The sequence below is a fragment of the Salvelinus fontinalis genome, chromosome 18, assembly GCF_029448725.1.
Source record: "Salvelinus fontinalis isolate EN_2023a chromosome 18, ASM2944872v1, whole genome shotgun sequence".
In the NCBI taxonomy this organism is placed as follows: domain Eukaryota; kingdom Metazoa; phylum Chordata; class Actinopteri; order Salmoniformes; family Salmonidae; genus Salvelinus; species Salvelinus fontinalis.
Window position 1 is genome coordinate 33,808,682 of NC_074682.1, and position 17,489 is coordinate 33,826,170.

At 46.3% G+C, this 17,489-nt stretch overlaps 1 protein-coding gene across 1 annotated transcript; it reads right to left on the bottom strand.

Annotated features, from left to right (window-relative positions):
* Positions 1 to 311: 311 nt before the first annotated feature.
* On the bottom strand, positions 312 to 7,995 carry LOC129815346 (purine nucleoside phosphorylase-like). The gene is made up of 5 exons (XM_055869075.1): positions 7,660 to 7,995; positions 7,072 to 7,186; positions 4,609 to 4,782; positions 819 to 1,009; positions 312 to 517 (listed from the first exon to the last, which is right to left on the bottom strand). Exons 1-5 carry the CDS (start codon positions 7,943 to 7,945, stop codon positions 312 to 314), a joined length of 972 nt encoding a protein of 323 aa, XP_055725050.1. The 5' UTR covers positions 7,946 to 7,995.
* Between the last annotated feature and the right edge of the window lie 9,494 nt (positions 7,996 to 17,489).

A 17,489-nucleotide genomic window follows, 5' to 3' on the forward strand; every position in this document is an offset into this window, starting at 1 on the left:
GAACAGATGAGATTATTGTTGATTTAACCCAAACGATATTCAAGACAATGCCCTGGGCACCATGTGTGCATAATAGGCCAGTAGCTGCAAGATTTTGAGTGATTTTGACAATTCCTTTTGAGATTCTTGTTGTGCATCTGAAATGGCACCCTATAGTGTACTACTTATAGGAAATAGGGTGCCATGGGCTCTGGTCAAAAGTAGTGCACTGAATTGGGAAAACTGTGCCATTGGTCGGGGTCGCTGTTGAATGTTTTCATCTTGACAAGTGGAAGGGTTTCAGTGTCTCATCTCATCTCGCTCTCTTCAGTTCAGACCGCGTTGTTGTTGATGTCCATCTGGCTGACCAGCGTCTGCAGCATTTGCGAGCGCAGTTTGCTGACCTCCAGAACAGCTTTGTGGTTGACTGACTCAGTGTCGTCATAGCTCTTGACCACCTTGTTGGTGATGAGAGAGAGGCCAAACACCCTCATGCCACATTGTGTGGCTACCACCACCTCTGGTGCTGTGCTCATTCCTATGAGGAGAAGAGGAGAGGAGAGAAGATAAAAACACCTACTGCTACTCCTACATACTAGAATGCATTAAAGTGGGGACCTTCATGTTTATGAAGTAATAAAAGTCTAATGCACAAAGCATATCTCAGATGTCTTATAAAATGTTGCCCTAAAATTATATCTTATCATGGCAACAATCACCAACCACTTAAATAGACAAATCTATCTAGCAGGCACTGTTAGCAAGAGAACAAAAACAGATCTGGGACCATGCTAGAATCTATAATCTATCTGGAAGTGAACAAGTACTAGTTCTCTTACCCACAGCGTCCACCCCTAGTCTGTGAAGAAGTCTGGCCTCTGCGATGGTCTCGAAGTTGGGCCCTCCCACCATACAGTAAACCCCCTCCTGGACAATTTGAGAGATGTCCATGCTCTTACAGAGGTCAAAGGCTATTTTCTGCAGGTCTTTGCCATACACACCAGACATGGGAGGGAACCGGGGACCAAACCTGGTCAACACAAAACAATATGAATGTGGTGTTCAAATATGTTCAAACAAGAAAATTGTGGCTAATGAAGCATGTAGGCTACTGAACCACACCACTAAAGGGTTACACAGCACCAAGCGCTCTTAGAAGTCGTTTCTGGTATTTTGTCATGTTCGTCATAAGGAGTAGACCAAGATGCAGCGTGGTATGTTTCCATCCTTTATTTTGGAATAGAAAACATCAAAGAACAAAACAACGATACGAACCAACGAAACGTGACGATAGAAAATGCTCACAGGCAATTATACATATACAAGATCCCACAAAACACAAAGGGGAAATGGCTGCCTAAATATGATTCCCAATCAGAGACAACGATAAACAGTAGCATCTAATTGGGAACCATAACAGACCAACATAGACATGTAAACACCTAGATGACCCACCCTAGTCACACCCGACCTAACCAACATAGAGAATAAAAAGCACTCTATGGTCAGGGCGTGACAGTACCCACCCCAAAGGTGCGGACTCCGACCACAAAACCTGACTCAATAGGGGAGGGTCCGGGTGTGCATCTACCGTCGGGGGCGGCTCCGGTGCGGGGCGAAGTACCCACTCCGCTTGTGGACATGTCGCCGGAGGAACCGGACTGTGAATCGTCGCCGGAGGCTCCGGACCGTAGATCGCCGCCGGGGACTCCGGACCGTGGATCGTCGCCGGGGACTCCGGACCGTAGATCGTCGCCAGGGACTCCGGACTGAGAACCCCCGCTGGAGGCTCTGGACCGCAGACCGTCGCCAGAGGCTCCGGACCGCAGACCATCGCTGGAGGCTCCGGACCACAGACCGTCACTGGAGGCTCCGGACCGCCGACCGTTCGCTGGAGGCTCCAGACCGCGAAACCGGTACAGATGGCACCGAGCTGATGACACGCACCTCAGGGCAAGTGCGGGGAGGAGGCACAGGACGCACTGGACTGTGGAGGCGCACTGGAGGCCTGATGCGTGGGACCGGTACAGGTGGCACCGGGCTGATGACATGCACCTCAGGGCGAGTGCGAGGAGGCGGCACAGGACGTACCTGACTGGGGACAAGCACTTCAAGGAGAGTGCGAGGAGCAGGCACAGGACGTACCTGACTGGGAAGGCGCACTTGAGGGAGAGTGCGACGAGCAGGCACAGGACGTACTGGGCTGTGGAGACGCACTGGAGACAATGGTGTGTAGAGCTGGCACAGATGGTGCCGGACAAATGACACGCTCCTCAGGACGAGTATAGGAAGCTGGCACAGGTGGCATCGGACGACTAACACGCTCTTGAGGACGAATGCCGTGCATACTACGCCAAACCAATAGCTCTCTCGCTTCACTCTCCTCCAATTTGTCCAACAACTCCTCGAAGGTCTTTAACTCTCCCATCCATTCACTCTCCTCCAATTTGTCCAATAACTCCTCGGTTTCTGACTCACACCTCAACTTCGCCGACCACTCCGTGTGCCCCCCCCCCCCCCCCAAAAAAAAAGTTTTTTAGGCTGCCTCTCGGGATTCCGTCGTGGCCGCGAACCCCAGTGTCGTTGTTGTCCTTCCTTCGCCGCTTCCGTCTGCTTCCATGGAAGGCTTTCGTCTCCTGCCATTATCTCCTCCCAAGACCAGGATGTCTTTATCTCATGGATATCCTCCCAGGCCCAGGATACCTGCTCCTCCTTGCCACGCTGCTTGGTCCGTTTGTGGTGGGATCTTCTGTCACGTTCGTCATAAGGAGTAGACCAAGATGCAGCGTGGTATGTTTCCATCCTTTATTTTGGAATAGAAAACATCAAACAACAAAACAACAAAACGAACAAACGAAGCGTGAAGCTAGAATAATGCTCACAGGCAACTATACATAGACAAGATCCCAATAAGCACAAGGGGGAAATGGCTGCCTTAACTTCTTATGGCTGCAGGGGTAGTATTGAGTAGCTTGGATGAAAGGTGCACAGAGATGCCCATAGTAAACTGCCTGCTCCTCAGTCCCAGTTGCTAATATACGCATATTATTATTCCTATTGGATGGAAAACACCCTAAAGTTTCTAAAACTGTTTGAATTATGTCTGTGAGTATAACAGCACTCATGTGGCAGGCAAAAACCTGAGAAGTTCCACTTCCTGTTAGAATTTTTTCTGAGGTGGCAGATTTTCAACCAAGCTCTCATTGAAATTACAGCGAGATATTGATGAGTTTTCACTTCCTACGGCTTTCACTAGATGTCAACAGTCAATTGAACTTTGTCTGATGACTCTAATGTGAAGGGGGAGGGGGGGGAGAGACAGGAATGAGTAATCACTGCCACGAGCTGACCATGCTTTCACATGCGCGTTCACATGAGGAGGACCTCCGTTCCACCGCTCATCTGAAGTCAATCTAATTCTCCGGTTGGAACGTTATTCAAGATGTATGTTAACAACATTCTAAAGATTGATTCAGTACATCGTTTGACATGTTTCTACTCACTGTTACGGAACTTTTGGACATTTCGTCACATTATAGTGGACACGCTTTGTGACTTTGGAATTATTTACCAAACGCGCTAACCAAAGTAGCTAATTGGACATAAATAAGGGACATTATCGAACAAATCAAGCATTTATTGTGGACCTGGGATTCCTAGGACTGCATTCTGATGAAGTTCATCAAAGGTAAGGAAACATTTATCATGTATTTTCTGGTTTCTGTTAACCCCAACATGGCGGCTAATTTGGCTATTGTTCTGAGCTCCGTCTCAGATTATGGCATGATTTGCTTTTTCCGTAAAGTTTTTTGAAATCTGACACAGCTGTTGCATTAAGGAGAGGTATATCTATTATTCCATGTGTATAACTTGTATTATCATCTACATTTATGATGAGTATTTCTGTTGAAACGATGTGGCTATGCAAAATCACTTGACGTTTTCGGAACTAGTGAATGTAACGCGCCAATATAAACTCAGATTTTTTGTTATAAATATGAACTTTATCAAACAAAACATGCATGTATTGTGTAACATGAAGTCATATGAGTGTCATCTGATGAAGATAATCAAAGGTTAGTGATTAAGTTTATCTCTATTTCTGCTTTTTGTGAAAGCTATCTTTCGCTGGAAAAATGTCTGTGCTTATTGTGGTTTGGTGGTGACCTAACATAATCGTTTGTAGGGCTTTCGCTGAAAAGCATATTTGAAATCGGACACTTTGGTGGGATTAACAACAAGATTACCTTTAAAATGATATAAGACACATGTATGTTTGAGGAATTTTAATTATGAGATTTCTGTTGTTTGAATTTGGCGCCCTGCACTTTCACTGGCTGTTGTCATATCGATCCCGGTAGCGGGATGCAGCCATAAGAAGTTTTAATATGATCCCCAATCAGAGACAACGATAAACAGCTGCCTCTGATTGGGAACCATAACAGGCCAACATATATATATAAACACCTAGATGACCCACCCTAGTCACACCCCGACCTAACCAACATAGAGAATAAAAAGCTCTCTATGGTCAGGGCGTGACATATTTTGAGGTTGTTTGTGGTAATTAGTTAGTAGGACCCATTATAAAGTGGGAACCACTGACCTAGACTAGAAGATCTCACTCACTTGTCATCATTGGGTCCATTGAGGGGATTGAGCCCAGCCAGGCCAGGGAAGTTGATGTGATCTTTGATGATCATGATGTCCCCAACCTGGTAGCTGTCTGCCAGTGAGCCTGCTGCATTGGTCACAATCAGGGTCTCCACCCCCAAGAGCTTAAATACCCGCACAGGAAAGGTAGTCAGAGAGAGCGAAAGAGAGAGAAAGAGAGACAGAGAGAGAGAGAGATACGGAGAGAGAGAGACAAGGAGAGAGAAAATTATAGGGTTAACCCAAAACAAGTTGCAACACAACACAGCTCACCCCAAATTCTGCCACCACAGGTACGTCTCAAATGGTACCCTATTCCCAAACAGTGCACTAGTTATAGTGCACCAATCTATGGGCGCTAGTCAAAAGTAGTACACTATGTAGGGAATAGGATGCAATTTGGGACATAACAATGGACTCAGTTAGCTATCCTAAAGGAGGAATCGCTTATCTACAATCTCATCAATCTCATCAATCTGAAGAGAGTCAGGAATAGCCTAGCAATGCTCTACAGTAGTTATACATTATGTTGACATGCATGAGAGCAGAGCATGTCAACACTGTGTAGCAGAGCATGTCAACATCATGCAGGTTTTTTCATCTAATGAACAAATGCAGAGCTGTGGCTGTGGAAAAGTGTGAATTTCTTCTGTTTCTCATAGCCTTTCAAGGTCCTGATAAAGGCCTGGTGGGATGAAGCGTCATGCTTATAATCTTAAAATAATAATATTAAATTGTGAGTGAGAGTGTTTCCCCCTGTATTCGTTTTTTCTCTCTAATAATACTCTAGGTTCATACCATTTAAAGGCCAGCCATAGAGCATACATATTAGGAACTATGTCAATCCTCCACTAACATTCCTCCTCAAGAAAAAAAAAGTGGTGTCATTTTAAGTGGAACTGAAACACTCAAATCAACCAACAATATTGTTTTACATGTCAATGTTAGGTTACCTTGTTGAATGTGATGTTATGAAAATGCTTTTAGAACATAATATTATACGTTTTTCAAGCGCCTCGCACAAGTTGAGAGAGATGTGGTCACAGCCATATTGAAACAACGTTATGGGAATGGTAGAGCTTCCGTGAGACTACTTTGCTCATGGCTTTTCGATTAAGACTCTGATCAAGAAGTGAATAAACTAAAACTACCAATTTGAGATGGAAAACCCATAAAATACTAACAGGCATGTTAACAAGCCTGTATAGTATGGTCAAACCTGCACTTGCATAACCTTTTGGCTCATTCAGCTGTAGGCTACATTACAATGATTTTTCACATTGGCAGGGACATCGGATTTACTGTTACTCAACATTAGCAAGCTAGCTAAATGCACGATGTCCACAATAACAAAGCATGTAGCTAGCATGTAATGTCCAGTCAAAAACCCAGTTGCACATAGTGCCCTCCAAGCTCAGGGCCCTAGATCTGAACCCCCCCCGTGCAACTGAATCCTAGACTTCCTGACGGGCCAACCCCAGGTTGATGAAGGTAGGCAACAACCACTGCTCTGCCACGCTGATCCTCAACACGGTGGATCAGCTCTCTCTTGTACTCTCTGTTCATCCATGACTGCATAGCCACGCACGTCTCCAACTCAATCTTGAGTTTTGTGGCCTGCTGGAGGTCATTTTGCAGGGCGCTGGCAGTGCACCTCCTTGCACAAAGTCGGAGGTAGCGGTCCTGCTGCTGGGTTGTTGCCCTCCTACGGCCTCCTCCACGTCTCCTGATGTACTGGCCTGTCTCTTGGTATCGCCTGCATGCTCTGGACACTACGCTGACAGACACAGCAAACCTTTTTGCCACAGTTCGCATTGATGTGCCATCCTGGATGAACTGCACTACCTGAGCCACTTGTGTGGGTTGTAGACTCCGTCTCATGCTACCACTAGAGTGAGAGCACCGCCAGCATTCAAAAGTGACCAAAACATCAGCCAGGAAGCATAGGAACTGAGAAGTGGTCTGTGGTCACCACCTGCAGAATCACTCCTGTTTTGGGGGGTGTCTTGCTAATTGCCTATAATTTCCACCTTTTGTCTATTCCATTTGCACAACAGCATGTGAAATTTATTGTCAATCAGTGTTGCTTCCTAAGTGGACAGTTTGATTTCACAGAAGTGTGATTGACTTGGAGTTACATTGTGTTGTTTAAGTGTTCCCTTTATTTTTTTGAGCAGTGTATATATATATATATATATACACACACACACTGAGGAGGAGGGGTGACGCTTGATTAGTGCATGATTGAGAGATGACCAGGGGAAGGGTGAGGGTTGATGAGGAACAAGGAAGTTCCTAATATGGTGTGTGTTTTAGTAGTAATATTTGCTCCCTGAGTGGACAGTAACAGCTGTTATTTTTCATCTATTTGTGCCAATTGGGATGTGCGATTGTGTGTTAACACTTTTTCCATTGTTTTTCGATACTGATCGCTGTGATATGGTACTGACCTTACAGAGTGAGTGTCCCTCATACATGTGGAAACGGCCCTGCATGCAAACACACGTCTTTCCTTTTAGCTCCCCAAACACCAGTCTGCCAGCGTGTCCTTGCACTGTGAAGCCACACACACACACACACACACACATACGCACATGCACACACACACACACATCACATAAACAACAATGAAAAAAAAACATATTTAACGTCGCCGTTAAACTTGTTCACTATGTTTAAAGCTGACTGTTCTATTTTCATAACAAAGATTCAAGTTAATGTCATCATGGCCATTGTGGTGTGTTAGGTATATTATGTTGATCATTGTTGTCTATCTGATTGTAACAACCAGTGTATGTTACACAAACTTCTGCCCTTGGTCCATGTGAACATTCCCAGTCCCCATATCTTTCTTTCTTTCTTTCTTTCTTTCTTTCTTTCTTTCTTTCTTTCTTTCTTTCTTTCTTTCTTTCTTTTCTTTTCTTTTCTTTTCTTTTCTTTTCTTTTCTTTTCTTTTCTTTTCTTTTCTTTTCTTTTCTTTTCTTTTCTTTTCTTTCTTTCTTTCTTTATATACATTTTTTTTCTCACCTGTGCTCTGTGGGAACCCAGGGATGTTGGAGTAAGGAAAGGAGTCCTGGCACTTGAGCGCATCAGGCAGCATACCCAGTCCGGAGCCACAGATGATGGCCACTTTGGGCCTGTGCTGCGTCTGGGACAGGAGCCAGCTGGCTGTCTTCTGGTCGTCATCATGACTAAAGGAACAAGAAGAGGATAACACTGACTTAGACTGTACAGAGTGGGAGCTGGGAATAATAACTATCCTGTCATGGGCAATACTGCAAGTCGCTTGGATAAAGGGTCTGCTAAATGGCATAAATTATAATAATAATTATTATTAACATGATCCCCTCAGTGACAATTTAGTTCCCACACAGAATCTGACGTATTTTAAGACAGGTCTTGTATGTTCTATTGTGAATGTGCATGAACTGGAATAGCTTGCATCCCAGACTACCTGTGATTTTACTTAACATACATTATGGGTGTATAGCACAGGGTTAGGGTCAATTGAAATGGAAAAATGGAAAAGCATTTCAAACAAATAGCTTCTCTTTTTCAATTTATTGCGAATTTAATTTCAGTTATTGAATTGGAATATAAATTTACTTCCTGAATTGACTGACTTAATTTCAAATTGAACCCAACCATGGTATAGTATACACTCAGATACACCTTCAGTATAAGTGAGATGTCCTGTTGTCATGGTCTGTCTGCCAGACCATGAGGGTTGCCTTACAGCAATCTTGAATCACGCAATCCTACTTATTATTGCCATAAAAAGGTATTCTGTCTAACCTAAGCAGAACGAGAAATAAAATCCATACAAAAGACTGTCTCTCTCTTTACATCCTCAGTACTGGTATGTCTAATAACTGTGAAAGTTGTCAATAAAATGTGGCAAAAGCACGAAATGCATAAAACTAGAAGACTAAACAACATGAATATTATTACTCTGTACAAAAAAGTAAAGCAAATTACTAACAAAACAAAACAAATCCATTAAAGATAGATAATGTTCTAACATTCAAGTAATGAGGACCACTTGATTTCACACAAAAACAGCTGGCACTTCACTGGTGTCCAGATTGAATCCTATAAAACATATACACATGGGACAACTCACCCAAAAACCAGTAAAGAAAAATGAAATGACTTACCAGATCTGATCTTTTCTGTGCATTTTGAAGGTTATGTGGTTGATATACAGTAGGCCTTGAAATAGCAAAAATAAAGCCTGAGGTTAATGTTGTTGTATTTGTTATGATGTAGTAGTACTGTAGATCTAGACAGTACCCTATGGACACAGTGGTGTGTGAATGAAGTCACAGTATCTCTGGCTCCAGTTAAATAGACTCCGTTCCGGTTCTAGAGTAGTCATATGGTCCCTGACTGGTTACAACACTTCCACATCCAATAGCATTAATAAATAAGACTCTAGTAGAGAGGTGTGTCAGGGGTTTGTGTGCATGCAACAAATTGTATTGGAGCTCCACACTAAGTTACTTTGTTTGGCTATGCCTCCTGTATGATCCCTTTGGCTCAGTTTTTGGTCAAGCCCAATGTAATGTAATTCTGAGTTAAATTGGGTAATGATGGTGATGCTGAGCACATTTTCTGTTCCCCTCCTAATCATATTGTCACGGCCGTCGTAGGGAGGAGACCAATGCGCAGCGTGGTAAGCGTACATTCTTCTTTATTAAAAGAACGAACACTGAACAAAACGAACAAAATAACAAAACGAACCATGAACGCTAATATGGATAGTGCAGACAGGCAACTAAACATAGATCAAGAACCCACTAAACCAAACGGGAAAATGGCAACCTAAATATGATCCCCAATCAGAGACAACGATAAACAGCTGCCTCTGATTGGGAACCAATTCAGGCCACCATAGACATACATGTACCTAGACTTACCAAAAACCCATAGACATACAAAAAACCCTAGACAATACAAAACTAGCATACCCACCCTCGTCACACCCTGACCTAACCAAAATAATAAAGAAAACAGAGATAACTAAGGTCAGGGAGTGACAGTACCCCCCCGACCCCCAAAGGTGCGGACTCCCGACCGCAAACCTGAACTTATAGGGGAGGGTCCGGGTGGGCATCTACCCTTGGTGGCGGCTCTGGTTCTGGACGCCGCCCCCCCTCTATACACTGATCCCTCCGCCTTTGTAAATCCGGACTGTGGATCATCGCCGGAAGCTCTGGACTGCGGATCATCGCCGGAGGCCCCGGACCGGGGACCCTCGCTGGAGACCCCGGGCTGGGGACCGTCGCTGGAGACCCCGGGCTGGGGACCGTCGCTGGAGACCTCGGGCTGGGGACCGTCGCTGGAGACCCCGGGCTGGGGACTGTCGCTGGAGTCCCCGGGCTGGGGACCGTCGCTGGAGACCCCGGGCTGGGGACCGTCGCTGGAGACCCCGGGCTGGGGACCGTCGCTGGAGGCTCCGGGCTGGGGACCGTCGCTGGTTGCTCCGGACTGGGGATCGCCGCTGGTTGCTCCGGACTGGGGATCGTCGCTGGTTGCTCCGGACTGGGGATCGTCTCTGGAAGCTCCGGACTGGGGATCGTCGCTGGGGGCTCCGGACTGTGGCCCGCCGTTGGAGGTTCCGGACTGTGGCCCGTCGTAGGAGGTTTCGAACTGTGGCCCGTCATAGGAGGTTCCGGACTGTGGGCCGTCGTTGGAGGTTCCGGACTGTGGCCCGTCGTTGGAGGTTCCGGACTGTGGCCCGTCATTGGAGGTTCCGGACTGTGGCCCGTTGTTGGAGGTTCCGGACTGTGAAACGTCGCCGGAAGCTCTGGGCTGGGTACTGTCGCCGGAAGCTCTGGGCTGGGTACTGTCGCCGGAAGCTCTGGACTGGGTACTGTCGCCGGAAGCTCTGGACTGGGTACTGTCGCCGGAAGCTCTGGACTGGGTACTGTCGCTGGAAGCTCTGGACTGGGTACTGTCGCCGGAAGTTCTGGACTATGGAAGCGCACTGGAAGCCTGATGTGTGGTGCCAGAACTGGTGGTACCGGGCTGAGGACACGCACCTCAGGGCGAGTGTGGGGAATTGGCACAGGCCGTACTGGACTCTGGAGACGCACTGGAGGCCTGGTGCGTGGTGCCGGCACTGGTGGTACTGGGCTGAGGACACGTACCTCAGGGCGAGTGCGGGGAAGAGGCACAGGCCGTACTGGACTGTGGAAGCGCACTGGAGGCCTAATGCGTGGTGCCGGAACTGGTGGTACCGGGCTGAGGACACGCACTTCAGGGTGAGTGCGGGGAAGAGGCACAGGCCGTACTGGACTGTGGAAGCGCACTGGAGGCCTGATGAGTGGTGCCGGGACTGGTGGTACCGGACTGAGGACACGCACCTCAGGGCGAGTGCGGAGAGGAGACACAGGACGTACTGGACTGTGGGGGCGCACTGGAGATCTGCAGCGTAGAGCTGGCACAATGCGTCCTGGCTGGATGCTCACTTGAGCCCGGAAAGTGTGGGGTGCTAGCACAGGACGCACTGGGCTGTGCAGACGCACCGTAGACACTGTACGCAGAGCCGGCGCAGGATATCCTGGTCCAAGGAGGTGTACTGGAGAACAGGAGCGCTGAGCCGGCACCATCCGTCCTGGCTGGATGCCCATTCTAGCCCGGCAAATGCGGGGAGCTGGAATATAGCGCACCGGGCTAAGAATGCGAACTGGAGACACCGTGCGCATCTCTGCATAACACGGTGCCTGACCAGTTACACGCTCCCCCCGTGGTAAGCACAAGAAGTTGGCTCAGGTCTCCAACCTGACTCATCCAATCTCCTCGTGTGCCCCCCCAAAAAAATTATTGGGGCTGCCTCTCGGGCTTCCTTGCTAACCATGTCCCCTCGTATTGTCGCCGTTCCTCCTGTGCTATCTCCACTGGCTTCCATGGAAAGGTCTTGTCCCCTGCCATTACCTCCTCCCAGGTCCAGGATGTCCTCCAATCATCTTTCTCCCGGGCCCAGGATGTCCGCTCCTCATTCACACGCTGCTTGTTCCTTTTGTAGTGGGTTCTTCTGTCACGGCCGTCGTAGGGAGGAGACCAAGGCGCAGCGTGGTAAGCGTACATTCTTCTTTATTTAAAGAACGAACACTGAACAAAACGAACAAAATAACAAAACGAACCGTGAAGCTAATATGGATAGTACAGACAGGCAACGAAACATAGATCAAGAACCCACTAAACCAAAAGGGAAAATGGCAACCTAAATATGATCCCCAATCAGAGACAACGATAAACAGCTGCCTCTGATTGGGAACCAATTCAGGCCACCATAGACATACAGTGGGGAGAACAAGTATGTGACACACTGCCGATTTTGCAGGTTTTCCTACTTACAAAGCATGTAGAGGTCTGTAATTTTTATCATAGGTACACTTCAACTGTGAGAGACGGAATCTAAAACAAAAATCCAGAAAATCACATTGTATGATTTTTAAGTAATTCATTTGCATTTTATTGCATGACATAAGTATTTGATACATCAGAAAAGCAGAACTTAATATTTGGTACTGAAACCTTTGTTTGCATTTCCAGAGATCATACATTTCCTGTAGTTCTTGACTAGGTTTGCACACACTGCAGCAGGGATTTTGGCCCACTCCTCCATACAGACCTTCTCCAGATCCTTCAGGTTTCAGGGCTGTCGCTGGGCAATACGGACTTTCAGCTCCCTCCAAAGATTTTCTATTGGGTTCAGGTCTGGAGACTGGCTAGGCCACTTCAGGACCTTGAGATGCTTCTTACGTTGCCACTCTTTAGTTGCCCTGGCTCTGTGTTTCGGGTCGTTGTCATGCTGGAAGATCCAGCCACGACCCATCTTCAATGCTCTTACTGAGGGAAGGAGGTTGTTGGCCAAGATCTCACGATACATGGCACCATCCATCCTCCCCTCAATACGGTGCAGTCGTTCTGTCCCCTTTGCAGAAAAGCAACCCAAAAAATGATGTTTCCACCTCCATGCTTCACGGTTGGGATAGTGTTCTTGGGGTTGTACTCATCCTTCTTCTTCCTCCAAACACGGCGAGTGGAGTTTAGACCAAAAAGCTCTATTTTTGTCTCATCAGACCACATGACCTTCTCCCATTCCTCCTCTGGATCATCCATATGGTCATTGGCAAACTTCAGTCGGGCCTGGACATGCGCTGGCTTGAGCAGGGGGACCTTGCGTGCGCTGCAGGATTTTAATCCATGACGGCGTAGTGTGTTACTAATGGTTTTCTTTGAGACTGTGGTCCCAGCTCTCTTCAGGTCATTGTCCAGGTCCTGCCGTGTAGTTCTGGGCTGATCCCTCACCTTCCTCATGATCATTGATGCCCCACGAGGTGAGATCTTGCATGGAGCCCCAGACCGAGGGTGATTGACCGCCATCTTGAACTTCTTCCATTTTCTAATAATTGCGCCAACAGTTGTTGCCTTCTCACCAAGCTGCTTGCCTATTGTCCTGTAGCCCATCCCAGCCTTGTGCAGGTTTACAATTTTATCCCTGATGTCCTTACACATCTCTCTGGTCTTGGCCATTGTGGAGAGGTTGGAGTCTGTTTGATTGAGTGTGTGGGCAGGTGTCTTTTATACAGGTAACGAGTTCAAACAGGTGCAGTTAATACAGGTAATGAGTGGAGAACAGGAGGGCTTCTTAAAGAAAAACTAACAGGTCTGTGAGAGCCGGAATTGTTACTGGTTGATAGGTGATCAAATACTTATGTCATGCAATAAAATGCAAATGAATTACTTAAAAATCATACAATGTGATTTTCTGGATTTTTGTTTAAGATTCCGTCTCTCACAGTTGAAGTGTACCTATGATAAAAATTACAGACCTCTACATGAGTAAGTAGGAAAACCTGCAAAATCGACAGTGTATCAAATACTTGTTTTTCCCCACTGTACATTTACCTAGACTTACCAAAAACCCCTAGACATACAAAAAACCCTAGACAATACAAAACTAGCATACCCACCCTCGTCACACCCTGACCTGACCAAAATAATAAAGAAAACAGAGATAACTAAGGTCAGGGCGTGACACATATCTTATAGTGGACCAGCCAAAGTTAGAAAGACCTATAGAAGTATTTTTGAAGGTCCACCGTGAAGGTCCACGGTTAGTTACGCCACCATCATAAAACTGCGTACAGAAGACCCATGTTAAGAAGCTGTTGTATAGCTCACTGTATGATACAGTGCCTGTGCTGTCAAACTGCCTGGGAGCTCCTCAGTGGTGAAACTCCTCCTCCTTCAATCAGTGGTGAACCAGGTGGAACAAATCTTCCAGGCAATCTGGGCGTGCCAGCACCTGGCTCTGCTGTTGTCTTTAGAACGCAGTGAAAGGAGCATTTATAGCACCACAAGACCAAGGAAACTTCATCTATGTGATCAAGGTGACTGTGCAAGTCCAAGCCCTCCACAAAACTGTGAAAGACAGCCGGTAAGCGCCATATTGGCCATGTTTTGTTAGACTGACTTAAGCAGTGCACTGCTAATGATACTCTGGAAAACACAGACTTAACTCTTAACTTTGATAGGACTTTTGCAGTGGTATTTATAACTTCAAATGTTGTTTGTGGGGTATAAAGTAAGAAGAGCCAAATTCATTGTTGATAGAACTTGTTTGAAATGGTTAAAAGTAATTTAAACTTTGTAGAAATCTTAGTAAACCAAGTTCTTAATTCAGTAACAAATGTATAGTCTGGAAAATCTTTGGCTAAAAGATGTAGGATTTGTCTGCTTAACTGCTGATTAGAAAATAAGTGTGGTTTTTTGCTACTAGAGGTATTTTGAATGTGTTTGGCTAAAATGCAAATTTGGATAAAAGTGTACTGGTTCTGCTCATTTGATTAAAAATGGTGGGTTTCTATTTTGGGGAAACATTTGCTTAACAGTGGAAACCTTGTATTTGATAATGGCAGAAATGTGTTTCTGAGGTGGATGTGGATAATTTTGTGTATTTAATTAGGCTGTCAACTCAAATAATCACTTGTATTTGTCATCTCTTTTTTTAGGTTTTTCACCTGTTTACTGCCAACCAAAGAATGGTAAATAAAAGACAAACAACTGATTCTATGGCTGTTTATTGAGTGAAATCCAGTTAAAATCTTCACGTGGAGGGATTGTCCTTTTCAAGTGGGGAATTGCACAAGAAAGAGGTCAAAACTTGACAGTGAAAAACCGTGGCTCAAGACTGGAAAAGGACCAGAAAAGTGACCACACGTGTCCAGAGAGACAAGTAAAGACTGTTCCCGCCTGCTGCTGTGATTGAAATGGCTGATTCATTACTGGTGGAGCAGCTAAAGACCGCAAGGACATCAGCGAAGCGTCAGTTTTCCCGTCTGGCCAATAATGTGCTACGAATGCATACAATGATGTCAGAAGAGGAGCTCAGAGACAATTTTAGGAAGCTCACTGAAGAAGCTGGCAAAGTCCTGGAAGCCAACGATGATGTAGAGGGGCAATGTATTGAAGAAAACTCTGATGCAGAGGAGTTGAGCGAGCAGCAGAAGTCTGACTTGGTCAAAACAGCCAATGAGTGTGAGAAAAAACTGCAAGAGCTAAAGGACCTCATACAAAAGACATTGTGGGCCAATTTCGGGGAATATGAACTGACACAAGCAATTACAACAGCAGAGTCGCAAGCAGAAAACGTGGGAGCTGTGGACCCAAGTAAAAACCCAGATGCATATCTCTTCATGATCGGACAACTAGAGAAACTTGTGAAGGCTGCGAAGGAGGTGCATAAACATTGGAAGTGCTGGGCCCCCCCAGCAGAGCAACAACATTTCCAGAGTCGTATCAAAGACCTTGAAACTATCTTGCCAAATCTCACAATAAGACAAGCAGACTTTACAGGGGAAAACGTTAGAGGAGAAACCAGCAGATTGAGTACTACTTCAAACAGTTCTGTGGCCACACCAGCAATTAAATTAAAGCCTGCTTCCCTCCCAAAGTTTTCTGGCATCCGCCGAGAGTTTCACCGGTGGAAAAAAGACTGGGAAGCGCTCCAGATGCAGGGAGAACCTACTGGATCCAGAGAGGTTAAAAAGTTCCAACTTCTCGACAGTGTGGATGAGAAGACCATACGAGACCTTCACCTGACAACTTACACAACTGCTGAGGAGGTTTTCCGGGTCTTGGAGAACCGCTTTGGAAATAAGACAACTATAGCCCTTGAGATAGTAGAAGAGCTCCAAAGACTCCCAGCAGTTAAAGGTAACCAGCCCAGGAGGATTGTTGAGCTCATCCAATCAGTAGCAAAAGCCCTGGTCGATCTGAACGAGCTTGGCAAAACCGGTGCTATAAAGAACCCTCTTGTAACAAAGACAATAGAGAGTAAACTTCCTGATGGCCTGAAGAAGGAATGGCTTCTTCATGTAGCTGGCAAAGGTGATGAAGCTGAAGAAGACAAGCGATTTGACTACCTCCACAAGTTTCTTCAAGGTCAAGAAGCCATCTATGAGAAGCTGGACCAACTGAGAGAGGAGGAACCAAAACCGAAATCTGAACCTCGGCAAGCTCGAACCAGAATCTCCACCCAACTAAGCGACCAGGCTCAAGGATGTGTGGTCTGCGGAGACTGCAAGCATAAGAAAAGGCTATATTTCTGCCAAAAGTTTCGCACGCTTAAGCTGTCAGAGAAAAGAGATGCTGTCAGGAAGCTGGGAGCCTGCAAAAGATGCCTGGAGATTCACAAGGAAGGTGACTATTGTAAATCAGAGTTTCTGTGCAGGAGGCCAGACTGCATAGAACAGCGTGCTGCAGAACACCACTATTACCTCTGCCCGAGAGCTGGTACATCCAAAGGGAATGTCGTCCAGAGGTCCAATAACAGCAAAGTGGGAGGTGACACAAGAGAGCGTTATACCCAAGCCCAAGAAGAGTTCATTAAAAGTCTCTCACCTGAACTTGCAGAGAAGTGTTGCAATGCCTTTTGCAACACTATAGCCAGAATCTCTCTTGTGTCCAACCAACCCAGTCTTCTAGCAGAGAATGGAATAGTGGAGTGGCCAGTCATCATGATGCTCTTAGAGGTCACGGCCAATGCAGGACAAAAAGTTGGGACTTTGATCGACCTGGCATCGGATACAAACTATATAACTCATGATGCAGCTGATCGTTTGAACCTTAGAAGTGAAGCCATAACCCTTGTTGTCCATGGTGTGGGAGGAATGAAAGTTCAAGTCACCACAAAACGGTACCTCCTAAAGATCCGGGTCCGCACAAAGCAAGGCAATGTCAGATCCCACCAACTCCTCTGCTATGGTTTGGACAGCATTGCAGAGATTCACAAACATGTGACAGCCAAAAGACTCCAAAAATTATTCCCAGATGTCCCCCAAAATGAACTTGTTAGGCCAAGACAAATACAGCTTTTGATAAGCCATAAGGAAGGGCGACTGGTCCCACAGAAAATACGCACCGTTGGGGACCTTGTACTATGGGATGGGCCATTGGGAAAGACAATTGCAGGGGCACACCCTGGTCTGTTTGAAGAGGCTACAGTTACAGCACACCAGTCCAGAGCGCACTTCGCCAGATCCATGAGAACAGCAGCATTGATGTATGAAGAACATATCTGCGCCAAACCTACCATCAGGTCTTCTTGTTCTGCTATTTCCACTCGGGATTTTATTGAGTGGTGGAGATGGGATAGCATTGGCGCCCCCTGCACCCCAAAATGTGGAGGATGTCGCTGCGGCAGTTGTCAACTTGGTGGCAAAGAAATGACTCTGGCTGAAGAAAGGGAGCTGGAAGTTGGTAAGGGTGGCCTGACTTATGTTGGTGCTGATGGCCACAGTGATAGTCCACACTGGCATGCAAGGTATCCATGGCTCATTGAC